The sequence below is a fragment of the Bufo bufo genome, chromosome 2 (genome assembly GCF_905171765.1).
Source record: "Bufo bufo chromosome 2, aBufBuf1.1, whole genome shotgun sequence".
NCBI classification, from domain to species: Eukaryota; Metazoa; Chordata; class Amphibia; order Anura; family Bufonidae; genus Bufo; species Bufo bufo.
The window spans coordinates 202,748,598-202,764,116 of NC_053390.1; the positions used below are offsets into that span (position 1 = coordinate 202,748,598).

Genomic DNA, 15,519 nt, shown 5'->3' on the forward strand with positions numbered 1-15,519 from the left:
ACATGAAAGATATACTATATTGGACTGTAGGATTTAGGTTAACTTGCCGCGTTGGCACTTTGAGATAAATAAGGGGGTTTTGAGGTTGCGGTTTGGGCACTCTGGTACCTCTAAAAGGTTCGCCATCACTGCCCTATACTGTGGATTGGGTATAATTGTTTGTCTTGCAACAAGCCCTTTAGAGGGGAAAACCTTCTATAAGCGCTTGGCCATCTCCAGCAGTCTCATAGAGTTGAACTGAATGGCAGCATGCAAGCATGACCAACGCTCCATTCAAATGCAGGAACCCTGGGCCCCCATTCTTATGATCGGTAGGGCTACCGGAAGTAGGACCTGCATCGATCAATAACTTTTCCCCTTTTCTGTGAATAGTACGTATTTGTCATGGGACAACCTTTAATGATATGTCAGGAGATAATATACTGTTTGAGGTAAATAAGAAAATGTGTGTCTATATATACATATGCAACACCAAGAGGGACAAACTGTAAGGTTACGCAAATCGAGGAAGTAGCAGTTGTTGGTAAGATCAGCAGATGTTCAATTTTGATCCACCTAGCCCCAATTTGTAGCATGTGGGATAAGCACAAAGGCCAGATTGAAAGCAAAGTTTTTTTTAGCCACTTGAAACCTCAAAAATCTGATCATGCGTGATGCCTCCTGTTCGTTGATGTGCCAGTTATTGCCGCCATTCCTAGGCAGAGATGTCTGCAATGTTCAACGCTGTGTGTCCTGGTGGTTGGGAGAACAATAATTAACTGGAAATAACAAGAGGTGCACAGAGGCGAACCTCTGCATGGACAGATCATCTAATTAGAAGAATGGCATGTACTGATCCATTCTGTATAGCAAGTGAAATTGGATTTCATATTCCAAGCCTAGGGCAGCGAGCAGTGTTTACACAAACCATCTGAAGGTGTTTGCACGGCAGTGGGCTACAAGCCAGGTGTTAAATTAACCTCCAAGACAGCAATGGAGGCTGAAATGTAGGCCTATCCTTTTCATTAATCAGTTTTGCTTTTGTCTTGGATGCAATGATAGCCAGATATTGGTCTGGAGATCATGTGGGCAACCCCATAGAGGACACAAGGGAATGTCACACCTGTCATACTCCTGGGATTATGGTGGGGGGTGGCATAATGTACAGTAGCCGGACCCTCTAGTCTTCATTCCAGGTACAGTAAAAGCTTGGCTTGACATTGATTTGATCGTGGAATCAGTGGTATGAACATTTCTCGAAAGTGTCCCAGGAGCAGTTTCTCAATAGGAAAACATCAGCCTCGTCATAGTTTGAGAAGCCTGTGTGGCCTAAACATAGTTTGAGAAGCCTGTGTGCCCAAGTGCATTGAGAGTGGCAGAACATTCCTCAGACAACCATTAATAACTTTATTGATAGCATGCCATTGTGTAAGTGTGGGTACTTCTAGGTGTAGCGCTCATACTTTATACTGAATAAATTCAATATTTTGTTTCCATTTTTTTTATCTTTTGTATATCCTTAACCATGTCTAATAATCCTGTGATTTCCAAAATTCCACAACTTTTCCATCTTAGAGTTGCAGTTTTAATGTTGAGGAGTGTATATACACCATATTTTTCACTTTATAAAATGAACCTAGGTTTTAGAGGAGGAAAATCTGAAAAAAAAAAAATACATTTTTCATCATACCTCAGATCAGACCCCCAATCAGACCTCACATCAGACCAAAAACAACTATATAAAAACTTACCTCTCTGGAAAGCACTGCCACTCTGCACAGCCTCTTCATGCAGCTCCATTCTTCTCTTGGCCCGCGCCACAGATACATACCTGATGTTGCACAGGGTCAGGTCATAGTGCCACTAGGTCCTAACACTGTACGGAGTCAGGACAGTGCAGTCCGGAGAAAACCAGCTGCGAGTACAGTCACCACTCCCCACACCTACTGCTTACTAGAATTCGCTTTCTAAGACGTACTGCCATCCCCCCCCCCCCGTTTTTCTTGTTTTAAAAGCACGTCTTATAAAGCGAAAAATACGTGTACAGTTGTCCCTCAAGTTATAATAATAATTGGTTCCAGGATGACCAATGTATGTTGAAACCATTGTAACTTGAGTCCATATTTTATGGAAAACTAGTAATTGTTGCAAAACCAAAAAATAAGCAGATGCCTACTGCAATGACAAATATATATATATATATATATATATATATATACACACATACATACGTTATATGTACAATAGTACAGTATGTTCTATATCTAGTAATATATATACTGTATATATATATATATATATATATATATATATATATATATATATATATATACACACACACATATACACACACACACACACACACTCTCACCTAAAGAATTATTAGGAACACCATGCTAATACGGTGTTGGACCCCCTTTTGCCTTCAGAACTGCCTTAATTCTACGTGGCATTGATTCCACAAGGTGCTGATAGCATTCTTTAGAAATGTTGGCCCATATTGATAGGATAGCATCTTGCAGTTGATGGAGATTTTGGGGGATGCACATCCAGGGCACGAAGCTCCCATTCCACCACATCCCAAAGATGCTCTATTGGGTTGAGATCTGGTGACTGTGGGGGCCATTTTAGTACAGTGAACTTATTGTCATGTTCAAGAAACCAATTTGAAATGATTTGAGCTTTGTGACATGGTGCGTTATCCTGCTGGAAGTAGCCATCAGAGGATGGGTACATGGTGGTCATAAAGGGATGGACATGGTCAGAAACAATGCTCAGGTAGCCCGTGGCATTTAAACGATGCCCAATTGACACTAAGGGGCCTAAAGTGTGCCCAGAAAACATCCCCCACACCATTACACCACCACCAGCCTGCACAGTGGTAACAAGGCATGATGGATACATGTTCTCATTCTGTTTACGCCAAATTCAGACTCTACCATTTGAATGTCTCAACAGAAATCGAGACTCATCAGACCAGGCAACATTTTTCCAGTCTTCAACAGTCCAATTTTGGTGAGCTCCTGCAAATTGTAGCCTCTTTTTCCTATTTGTAGTGGAGATGAGTGGTACCCGGTGGGGTCTTCTGCTGTTGTAGCCCATCCGCCTCAAGGTTGTGCGTGTTGTGGCTTCACAAATGCTTTGCTGCATACCTCGGTTGTAACGAGTGGTTATTTCAGTCAACGTTGCTCTTCTATCAGCTTGAATCAGTCGGCCCATTCTTCTCTGACCTCTAGCATCCACAAGGCATTTTTGCCCACAGGACTGCCGCATACTGGATGTTTTTCCCTTTTCACACCATTCTTTGTGAACCCTAGAAATGGTTGTGCGTGAAAATCCCAGTAACTGAGCAGATTGTGAAATACTCATACCGGCCCATCTGGCACCAACAACCATGCCACGCTCAAAATTGCTTAAATCACCTTTCTTTCCCATTCTGACATTCAGTTTGGAGTTCAGGAGATTGTCTTGACCAGGACCACCACCCTAAATGCATTGAAGCAACTGCCATGTGATTGGTTGACTAAATAATTGCATTAATGAGAAATAGAACAGGTGTTCCTAATAATTCTTTAGGTGAGTGTATATACAGGGAGTGCAGAATTATTAGGCAAGTTGTATTTTTGAGGATTAATTTTATTATTGAACAACCATGTTCTCAATGAACCCAAAAAACTCATTAATATCAAAGCTGAATATTTTTGGAAGTAGTTTTTAGTTTGTTTTTAGTTTTAGCTATTTTAGGGGGATATCTGTGTGTGCAGGTGACTATTACTGTGCATAATTATTAGGCAACTTAACAAAAAACAAATATATACCCATTTCAATTATTTATTTTTACCAGTGAAACCAATATAACATCTCAACATTCACAAATATACATTTCTGACATTCAAAAACAAAACAAAAACAAATCAGTGACCAATATAGCCACCTTTCTTTGCAAGGACACTCAAAAGCCTGCCATCCATGGATTCTGTCAGTGTTTTGATCTGTTCACCATCAACATTGCGTGCAGCAGCAACCACAGCCTCCCAGACACTGTTCAGAGAGGTGTACTGTTTTCCCTCCTTGTAAATCTCACATTTGATGATGGACCACAGGTTCTCAATAGGGTTCAGATCAGGTGAACAAGGAGGCCATGTCATTAGATTTTCTTCTTTTATACCCTTTCTTGCCAGCCACGCTGTGGAGTACTTGGACGCGTGTGATGGAGCATTGTCCTGCATGAAAATCATGTTTTCCTGAAGGATGCAGACTTCTTCCTGTACCACTGCTTGAAGAAGGTGTCTTCCAGAAACTGGCAGTAGGACTGGGAGTTGAGCTTGACTCCATCCTCCACCCGAAAAGGCCCCACAAGCTCATCTTTGATGATACCAGCCCAAACCAGTACTCCACCTCCACCTTGCTGGCGTCTGAGTCGGACTGGAGCTCTCTGCCCTTTACCAATCCAGCCACGGGCCCATCCATCTGGCCCATCAAGACTCACTCTCATTTCATCAGTCCATAAAACCTTAGAAAAATCAGTCTTGAGATATTTCTTGGCCCAGTCTTGACGTTTCAGCTTGTGTGTCTTGTTCAGTGGTGGTCGTCTTTCAGCCTCTTACCTTGGCCATGTCTCTGAGTATTGCACACCTTGTGCTTTTGGGCACTCCAGTGATGTTGCAGCTCTGAAATATGGCCAAACTGGTGGCAAGTAGCATCTTGGCAGCTGCACGCTTGACTTTTCTCAGTTCATGGGCAGTTATTTTGCGCCTTGGTTTTTCCACACGCTTCTTGCGACCCTGTTGACTATTTTGAATGAAACGCTTGATTGTTCGATGATCACGCTTCAGAAGCTTTGCAATTTTAAGAGTGCTGCATCCCTCTGCAAGATATCTCACTATTTTTGACTTTTCTGAGCCTGTCAAGTCCTTCTTTTGACCCATTTTGCCAAAGGAAAGGAAGTTGCCTAATAATTATGCACACCTAATATAGGGTGTTGATGTCATTAGACCACACCCCTTCTCATTACAGAGATGCACATCACCTAATATGCTTAATTGGTGGTAGGCTTTCGAGCCTATACAGCTTGGAGTAAGACAACATGCATAAAGAGGATGATGTGGTCAAAATACTCATTTGCCTAATAATTCTGCACGCAGTGTATATATATATATATATAGATATATAGAAGGACGTATATATATATATATATATATATATATATATATATATATATATATATATATATATATGTGTGTATGTTCCGCGATCACTCAAAAACGCAACCATCGATTTCAATGAAACTTGGTATACACATCCCTTGCTACCTGGAAAGAAATCTTGTGGGGTCACAGCTCTCTAGGATGTACCGTTCCTGAGATATTCCCAAAAAATGACCTGCATTAGCCAATACAAGCCTGCGATGTACAATATGTTGTATAATACCGGTACTTAAGTACAGTATGTTGTATATCTAGTAGTATAGTCTCTTATGTATATCTAGTAGTAGTCAACAAAGCCAAACCAACTGTATCTATTTTCTGTACAGCCATAAAACCAGAAATGAATATTGCTCAATGATAAGTGATGGAAATATCTGATTAGTTGCTGTTAAAACATTGACTATTCGCTTCTTTAAAAATGCATATGTATAGCACAACTTGTCTATCACAACTCCACCCAGTCATTTCAGTGTGAAAATGTGACATAACACCTTCTATAGCTGGCAATAAAATGTGACCTAAATGCTATAATATGAGCTTGTTCCAACAACAGCACATGAAGCTCAGTGATGAGGCGCGTTATTGTAAAGAATAAATTCCAATTATTTAGGAGAAAACGTCAATATATATGTAGAATGAATGATGTGCAATTTCCTAAAAATATGATATTGTGTCTTCTGTGCGAGTGCTGTGAAGTACAATATTGGGAAGCTAAGATGGCAACGATAGGGGTAGGGGCAAATATTGCTTTTGCTTCAGTCTCCCATTGACACTTATTCCCTATCCTGTAGATGAGTTTAAATCTTGAGAAAACCCCTTTAAGACTGAAGTAGAGGAGAGAAAAGTCAGAGTCCAGGCAAAACTCTAAATCTTATTCAAACTATATATTACCTGTGCATGACAAAGAATTCTTAAGGCTTTCCTTAATCCTCCAATACGACCACAAACGTCAAAAGACTAGAAGAGAAAAAGATATAATTTTTTTTTAACACGCATTATTCTTTTTATTTAATTTTTATAACGAAGAAACAAACGGGTAAGGCTACTTTCACACCTGCGTTCGGGTGTCCGCTCGTGAGCTCCGTTTGAAGGGGCTCACAAGCGGCCACGAACGCAGCCGTCCAGCCCTAATGCATTCGCAGTGGAGGCGGATCCGCTCAGAATGCATCAGTCTGGCGGCGTTCAGCTTCCGCTCCGCTCAGCGAGCGGACACCTGAACGCTGCTTGCAGCGTTCGGGTGTACGCCTGGCCGTGCGGATCCGTCCAGACTTATAATGGAAGTCAATGGGGACGGATCCGCTTGAAGATGACACCATATGGCTCAATCTTCAAGCGGATCCGTTCCCCATTGACTTTCAATGTAAAGTCTGAACGGATCCAAACGTCTGCATTATAGGAGCGGATCCGTCTGATGAAACATCAGACTGATCCGCTCTGAACGCTAGTGTGAAAGTAGCCTAAACAGTTTCACATTTTTCACTTTTTTTTTTTTAATAGCACAAAAAGCAACTAAAATATTTTTTTAATTATGTTCCCTTTCTGTAATTTTGATATACTGTATGGGATGTATGGGTTATGGTTGCCAGAGGCAGGGCTAGAAGCCGCGGTGTGGCATGTGGTGGCCTTTTTTATCATTAAATTTTTAATACTGTCTTTATTTTTTTTACTTTACGCCTTGTGTCCCCCATAAGGTCACGCAAGACCATTTTTCATTTATTGCCAATTTCTCTTTCTCCTGTAACTGGGACTGACATAGTGGCCCCAGTTACAGAAGGAATGCAGTCCCAGAGAGGTTGTACAGGGCTGTACAGTCTCACTGCACAGCTGATCTGGGTTTGCTAAGACCCAGCAGCTCATGAAGATACCCAGCCCCCAGGAATCACATGGCTGCTGGGAATGGAGCAAGAAGCGCTATGCCTCATTCTGATCTCTATACACAGAGTTCATTAAGAAATGGAGAAGGCAGTGTCAGCGAAAAACTGTCCTTGCGTTTTCTATGGAGGGCACTGCTGTCACTCACAGCGGGCTCCCTGCTCCCACAGCCACGATCTCTGTAAGGATGTTTAGAAAAGTCCACACAGAGATATGTGCCAACCTCCCAGAGGTATATAGTATACAGCCGGTCGGCAAGCAGTCAATAAAATTTTCAATCCCAAATAATAAAGAAAGAAAATTAAAAAGATAAAACCTTTTTAGCATTTTTAGACTTACAGATTGTGCCTATGTTAAAGTGTTTTTTCACTTCTGGGGACCTCTTCTGCAGACCCCCCAGCGTGGCTGGACCCATGTTGGGAATCATACTTACCTGATCTCTGCCACCAATGCGTCATGTCACTGGGTCATGTGTCAAATGGGTGACATTGGATGTTTACACGGGGAGACTCAGGAGCAACAGCAGAGCCAGAAGCGGGAATCAGATAAGTATCATTCCTACTGTGGGTCTTGCCATGCTAAGAGGTCTGCAGAAAAGGTCACCAGGGGTCAACAACAACTTTAAAGGGACACTGACAGGCCCAATAAGCATATTTAGCTGGGCGGCTTCTGCTGTCCCCGACGTTACGAGATCTGGCGCATGCCCAATACAAAGCTAGTATTAACCCCTTCTGATGTGTTTGAGAGCAGCAATCTGAAGCGCTGCTCTGAATAGTGCCCGGCGCAGGCGCAGAACTCAGAGGCTGAAGCGGCTTTAAAGAAGCAGAGGGGACGCAGGCGCTATGTGATCCCGGCCAGTGAGGGTGCCGGGCGCATGCGCTGAAGATGAAATAGAGTCCGATGCCCATAGTTTTATATTGGGCATGCGCCGGATCTCGTAACGTCGGGGACAGCAGAAGCCGCCCAGCGAAGTGAATATTGATGAGCTGGGCGGCGCTTCAAAACGGCGGTTGGGGGGCGGCTGGCTGGGCGCAAGTGAAACGGAAACGCCGCCCCTTGGGCAGAAAGAAGACGATTCTATCAGGTTATAAAACATGAGTTTACTGTATTTATAAGGTGGACAGGGGGTATACTTATATGATTTTAATACACATTAGAAGACCTGTGCAGTCATATATATAGCTAAATATGCTTATTGGGCCTGTCAGTGTCCCTTTAGGCTCCTTTGAAACTGGCCTAAAGATGAAGCAAAGGACTTCACCCATCTGATGTGACAAGTGTAAAAGCTGGTTATTGCCAGGTCTCAATGCATTTTTGTGTGCGTTGACATTGTCGCAGAGTTTTCTATTTTTCTCTTCTGTCATTGGAGCTGAAAAATCTAACAAAGGTTTTGTACACTTTTGGGGACAATTTTTTTTTAAGATTACATTTCACTAATTTGTGGCCAAAAATAATTTTTTTAATTGGTCTTTATTTAAAAATAGTTTTTCTAGCTGTGTGCATCCTATTTTCACTTTGTGCAGGTCATCAAATATTACTTCTCTCTAAGGCTACTTTCACACTGGCGTTTTGGTTTCCGTTTGTGAGATCCATTCAGGGATCTCACAAGCGGTCCAAAACAGATCAGTTTTGCTCTTAATGCATTCTGAATGGATAAGGATCTGCTCAGAATGCATCGGTTTGACTCCGTTCCGCCTCCATTCTGCTTTGGAGGCGGACACAGGCGTTTTGGTGTCCGTCTGACGAAACTGAGCCAAACGGATCCGTCCTGACACACAATGTAAGTCAATGGGGACGGATCCGTTTTCTCTGACACAATATGGCACAATAGAAAACGGATCCGTCCCCCATTGACTTTCAATGGTGTTCAAGACAGATCCATTTTGGCTATGTTCAAGATAATACAAACGGATCCTTTCTGAACGGATGCGTTTGTGCAGATCCATGACAGATCCGCACCAAATGCAAGTGTGAAAGTAGCCTTAATTACTAAGATGTCATAAACACTTATTTAAGCCACATTCTTTTCAGTAAGATAAGGACTAGGTTTTGATGAGTAGAGATAAGGAGCCAGTCAGCTCCCTGCCTGATTGAGCAGAGAGAAGATTCAGATCCTGCTAGCAGAGCATCTCAGCTCTGTAGAGAGAAAAGGACTCCATATTTTTACTAAATACCAATAATTTTTTTTTTTAGCCCATAATGAGTACAATGCACTAATAAAAAACAATGCCCCCAAAAGTATACATAAGCCTTTAATCTGGGCACAGATCCATTATATGATGATCATGTTATGATCTTATTTTAGCTTTTCTGGTGCACTCCATGACAAGAATTGTTTAACAGGCTTATGTCCTACTTACCTTACACAAACTGTACAGGATTATTAGGATGCTTCCTAAGAAATATGTGCTTGAAGGATCTTCGCCTATGATGTATTTATACCACAGCTGTATGGGCACAAGGGAGCGAACAAGTTGGCTCAGCTCTTCAATCAGCAGGTAAAACTTGCCCTGCAGAGACACAGTTAAACACTTAATGATAGAGAGACAAGGCAGACTCCAACACAGAGGCTTCGATGACTTTATTGGGTATTGGGACTCTGGAGAATATATAATAAGGAACTGCAATGCTCAGAGGTCCAGAACAATTAATCTAAAGAAATGCAAAATAAAAATCAATACCATTAATACCGTTACCCATAATACCTATTAGATTACTGCTTCAATAAAGCCCCTTAATCACTGCATACCACACACTGTAAGACTCTTCATGTGCCATGCTGGCTATACGTGTAAAAATTGTGTGTACAAGCCCCTATATGATCAAATACGTGGGAATAAAAAGGGCTGCAAATAGAAAAGATCTCCAGACTGAAGATTGGAATTGCTTAATACCTATAGTTATTCATAAGGGCTGTGACTCCACAGACCTACAGGCTATATCCTAATACTGGCCTCTGGCTTGTGAACTAATGATGGCACCAATTACTGAAGAGCATGTGTGTCTGGTACACACGCCGACATCAGCTCATTAAGATCTTACAAAACTGGCACCAAAGACCCCCTCAATCTCTCCGATGCAGGGACATGTGCTATGGCATCGGGCAGTGGACGGGCATATACTGCTGTGCTGCAGATGAAAAGAGCGGAGAGTGTGCTGCACTGATTAACGACTCAGACATGGATTAGAGCCTTCTCCCTCGTAGTATCCCCTCAGGTCTTTGTAAGAGGCGGAGTGTGTGTGTGTTTGTGACTGTGTTTAGAGGCTGAGGGAAGGAGCGAGGTGAGATCATGCCGCATGTCTTGGATTTTACAGTCCCGCTGCTAGGAATAAGCCTCATTGCTCACAGCTTTGGCATTCTTATGATCTCATACCCCTTCCAGTGGGCTATGAGCGAGCGAACATTCTCATCTGCTTAAAGTATCTCGCCGGCATGGTCTTCATTTACTTTTTACTCCTTAGGTGTGCGATCAACACAATAACAGCCCCTGCCTATTCAGCCTTTGTTACAGAATCCAAGCGCCAGCAGGCAACTTTGTTACAAGCCTCACAGCACAAATATTACCTGACATCACAGGTTACAAATACAGGAATAAGCTGCTGCATCCATGTAAAAGGGTGACTGGGCTATTTATTTACTGTTATATGTTATTAAAAGCAGGGACACTATTATAATAATAATAATAATATATACCGAAATAATATAAAAATGATAATCACCATCTAATCCCTTCTTGTTCTATCGCTGCCGCTCTGTCACTCCAGCTGTGCTTGGTTGCCCTGACTGTGGGGTGATGTGCCTGTATACCGATGTGACAGCTGCAGCCAATCACTGGCCTCCGCTGTCTTATGTGGTATATGTGAACGTCATTGCTGCAGCCAAAACACTACGTCACAATGGCAGTGAAGGGAAGGATAGGAGCAGCAGTGCTGAAAGGAGAGGTTTGAGGACGGTAGGTATAATGTTTTTGTATTATTCTAGTAGTTTCTATGTCTTTTTTTTTTTAAATAAATAACTCAGGCAACCCCTTTAAATGGTCTGAAGTGGTCCTGTCACCTCTCCTGACAGGTCTGTTTTAGTAACTACTTGTATTAACTATTCTAGAGCATCTATTCTTATGACTCTATGGTGCGCCATTCTTCTGGTATTCCTTCTAGAAGTTTATGAATGAACTTCCAACCAGGCTGCAATAGGGTTCAGATGGGTGCTACCAGTTGAAGTTTGTCCCGACACAGTCTGACTATCCAATCAGTGCCGACAGGGTCGGAATCGGACTGACTGTTGGCAATACATTTATAAACTTCTCCAGGATTGTTATTACTTGGGGATGCAAGTAGTTACTAAAAGAAACCCATCCCGAACGTTGACAGGTTCTCTTTAAAAGGGCAAACTAATATTCGGGCAGCCCCTGTAAAAGGGTCTAAAATAACAAAAGAATCCATACTAATTTCTCCCCTGCTTCTTTCACCACCATGCTCCAGTCCTCCCTCCCAACATCATATTCCTGACTGCAGCATGGATGTTTAATGCACACAGGCCACCATACAGCCAATCATTGGCCTCAGCAACATACAAAACCTCACTGCTGAGGCCAGTAATCGGCTGGAGCGGTGACCTGTGCGCACAGAATGTTACCCCTGCAGCCAGGAAAACAAACAGTGGCAGGGAAGACTGAAGCACAGCACTGGAAAAAGCAGCGGACAAAAGGGACAAGGTGTCTAAAAAATGCTGAATAGTGTATTTTTCATTTTTTTCCATTATGGCGTTCACTGCACAGGAATTGAAAAAAAAAAATATATTTTAATAGTTTAGATCCACTGATACCTGATATGTTTTTATTGTTCATATATATTTTTAGATGCTCAAGGTATAAATCTATATTCAAGCGGTTTTAAAATATTCCAATACACAGGTACACTTGTGTTCCGCGTTTCAGACCATGTTAATGACCATGGTCTGAAACGCGTAACACAAGTGTACCTGTGTATTGGAATATTTTAAAACCGCTTGAATAAAGATTTATACCTTGAACATTGGAGCTGGACCAATAATGTTTTCTCTGAGGTTTAACTGATCCAGACGCTATGTCCGGGCTCAAGACAAGGACATACAGGTGAGAGCTGCCTTCGTCTGTTTCTGATATATTTTTAGATGTAAAATTGGAAAAGGGGATGATTTAAACTTTTAATATATATTTTTTTTTACTTGTAACATTTAGCCCCCTTAGAGGGGGCTAGAACCTGGAATCCTTTGATCCCTTGTCCCATTCACCCTAAGGCCTCATGCACACGGCTGTTGTGCGGCTGTTCCGTGCATTAATGCATGGGCAAAGTCTGTGCGGCGGCCGGGACGGATCTAGACCCATTCAACTTGAATGGGTCCGCAATCCGGAGCTGCGGTGCGAACTCTGTAGTGCTTCCGTGGTGTTTCTGTCCGTGCCTTCGCAACACAAAAAAATAAAACATGTTCTATTTTTTTGTGTTGCGAAGGCACGGACAGAAACACCACGGAAGCACTACAGAGTTCCGCACCGCAGCTCCGGATTGCGGACCCATTCAAGTGATGGGCTGCAATACGGCCACGGCCGGGCAACGGCCGTGTGCATGAGGCCTAATAGAGATCTATTAGGCTACACAGCTCAGCAGGAAACTTACCATGGGAAGATTCAGAAGCGTCCAGGCAGCCATGATAACCGATCGGAGCCCCGCAATTTCACTGCAGGGGCTCCGATCGTAAGACAGAGGGAGCCGCTTCCTTCTGCTTCACCTCACAGAAGATGCAATTACTGTTAATTGTGGCATCCGAGGGGCTAAATGACGGGGTTCTGCGTGATCGCCGTTCCCTGTCATTGCAGCCAAGTGCCTGCTGTACAAACCGTGGATCTGCAAAATACAGATGCAGTGTGTTGCCTGATTTTTTTTGCAGACCCACTGACTTCAGTGGGTCCGTGGTCTGCATTTGGCAGACATGTTATATATTTTTGCAGAACAGACATACAGACGCAGAAAGCAGGTGAACAAAAAGACTGAACATGTGCTACACTTGGCCACAAAATGCAGTCCACATGCACATGGAAGTTGACGGGTCCGCAAAAAATGAGAACACAACACGGCTGGTTATCTGCATTTTGCGGATCCGCAATTTGCGGACCGCCAAACACATACGGCCAGTTGCACAATGCCTAATTCTGTGTAGATTCACCTGTAAATAGCAACATAATGATGACGTTATGACCACAATTCCTCCCTTTATCAGCGGGGTCAATACATGCAGATGCAGGGATTTCAGATTGTGTGCTATATATGACGGCAGCCTGGTGATCAGTTACAATTATGTGCTGTCCTTGGTTTCTGATCACAAACACAAGATTAGGGAATTGTTGTACGTGTTCCTCATGGGTGATCCTACACTTAACTTCCAGTAGATTAGAAATTCACTCTCTCAGTGTCTAAGCCTTAAATCCAAAATATGAAAAGCCAGAGATAAAGAGAAGCAATTATTATGGAAACCTGCTTAAACTGCCACAACTTATCATAATGCTACCAAGGGATATTACGCTGTGGGCTGTAAACCTGGAAGATAGGATTCTTATGCCAGTTGTGATCTCATACGGCAGTGTTCAGACTAGCCTTCTACAGATATCTTCTCCTTCCCATCTTTTTTTCATCCAAACCAAGAGTAGATCCTATCACAAGGAAGAAAGAAAACATTCCCAAAGGAAATATTGGGAATGTTTCCTTTCCTTGCTGTGCAGGAAAGGAGTCTCATATTTGGTGCATAAAGACTTAGTCATTTATTAAGACCGGCGTTTTAGACGCCACTCTTAAAGGGGTTGTCACTGAAGTTTGAAAAAATGTTTAATATGTCAGAGTGACGTATCAAACATTTTGATTGATGGAGGTCTGAGTGCTGAGACCCCCACTCATCCCTAGAGCAAGGAGAGACAAGAGCTCACATAGCATGCTCTCTCTTCTCGCTGCAGGAGATGGAAGTGAGATGGACTTAATAGAAAGTCTATGGGCCCATCTCAATTCTGTCTCCTGCAGCGAGGATAGAGAGTGCACTATGTGAGTGCACCCAGACCCCCACTGAATAAAACATCTGACATGTTGTTATGACATATCAAAAGTTTGTTCAAAGTTCAGTGATGCTTCAAGTCCTGAAAAAACCCTTTAAGCCCTCCTAAGGGTCCATTCACACGTCTGTTGTTTCTTTCCTGATCTGTTCCGTTTTTTGCGGAACAGATCTGGACCCATTCATTTTCAATGGGTCCTGAAAATAAATAAATCGGACAGCTCAATGTCAGATTTTTTTTTCAGGACCCATTGAAAATGAATGGGTCCGGATCTGGTCCAGATCTGTTCCGCAAAAAACGGAACAGATCAGGAAAGAAACAACGGACGTGTGAATGGACCCTTAGAGTGTATAACATGTATTTCTGCAGGAGGTCCCACAGATTGCGCTTACAGTTCTACGGGTCTTCAATAGGTAGCAGTTAGAGAAACATAATGAATGTACTTTCTAGCTGTAATATATATATATATATATATATATATATATATATATATATTATATATATTGTGGGGTTTCGCTCTGGTAGACAGGATTAGCGGACGCAGTATAGAGGCAACAACAAGTTCTTTGGATCAAACAGTTCAGAGTTTTATTCACACTTTAGGCAAGTGACAAAACAAGCAGTCATAAACAAGCAAAGAGTCACCTTGCGGTGTTGGTGGTAATTCACACCATGCGGCAATTCTGCCTCAAAGAGTCCTTGAGCATAGCAGCACCAACCTGTTTTAACGCCATACAAGTAGCAAGCCTTCATCCAAACACAAGGCTCCCAGATCCCAACACAGAGACCTGGCTTCTGAGCCCAGCTGCCTATTCAAGGACAGCCAGGTGCTGCCAAAACCTGGCCTGGCACTTAAAATCCGGTCCGGTATTTGACCTCACCTGGCTGTAAATCAGCCCAGCAGCACATGCTGGGAGGAAAATACCTGTTTCCCCAGACCAAACCTCTCACTGTGTCACAATATTAAAACAAATATATAAAATTAACCGACCATCCACACTGGCTTTTTCCGGTTTTACTTCCTTAAGTACGACAGACCTGTTCATCCAGAGCTGCCTTGTTCATGAATGAAATCTTAAAACTAAAGTAAAATCTGTTGTCGACACAGGTAAAATAGTAGCGGAAACATCGGTTTATACAGTATGCCCCTAGGGGCACTATGATGGCTGAGGTTCTGTGACCGTGTAGCAGCTTACTTTCACAAAACAGGAAGAAAGCTCAGGATCTGTCTTATTTCTGTACGACCAGCTCTACACCTTCTCTTTTCAAGAAACACTTTAAATCTGCAATGCTACGCACACAGCAAATATGTACAGCTCTCTATACATCTATTTGGTTTAAGCCATGTGCCAACGCACGGTAGAAATGACCCACAGCAGGGGATA

The 15,519-nt window shown here is 42.6% G+C and overlaps 1 protein-coding gene across 1 annotated transcript in view; it reads right to left on the reverse strand.

Moving 5' to 3' along the window:
* RNFT2 (ring finger protein, transmembrane 2) overlaps positions 1-15,519 on the reverse strand; it is a 92,546-nt gene that overhangs the window by 11,676 nt on the left and 65,351 nt on the right. Inside the window, exons 7-8 of the mRNA XM_040416038.1 lie at positions 9,419-9,568; positions 6,078-6,143 (exon numbers count right to left, since the gene is read on the reverse strand). Of these exons, the coding sequence (XP_040271972.1) occupies positions 6,078-6,143; positions 9,419-9,568 (216 nt within the window). The remainder of the gene's footprint in view (positions 1-6,077; positions 6,144-9,418; positions 9,569-15,519) is intronic.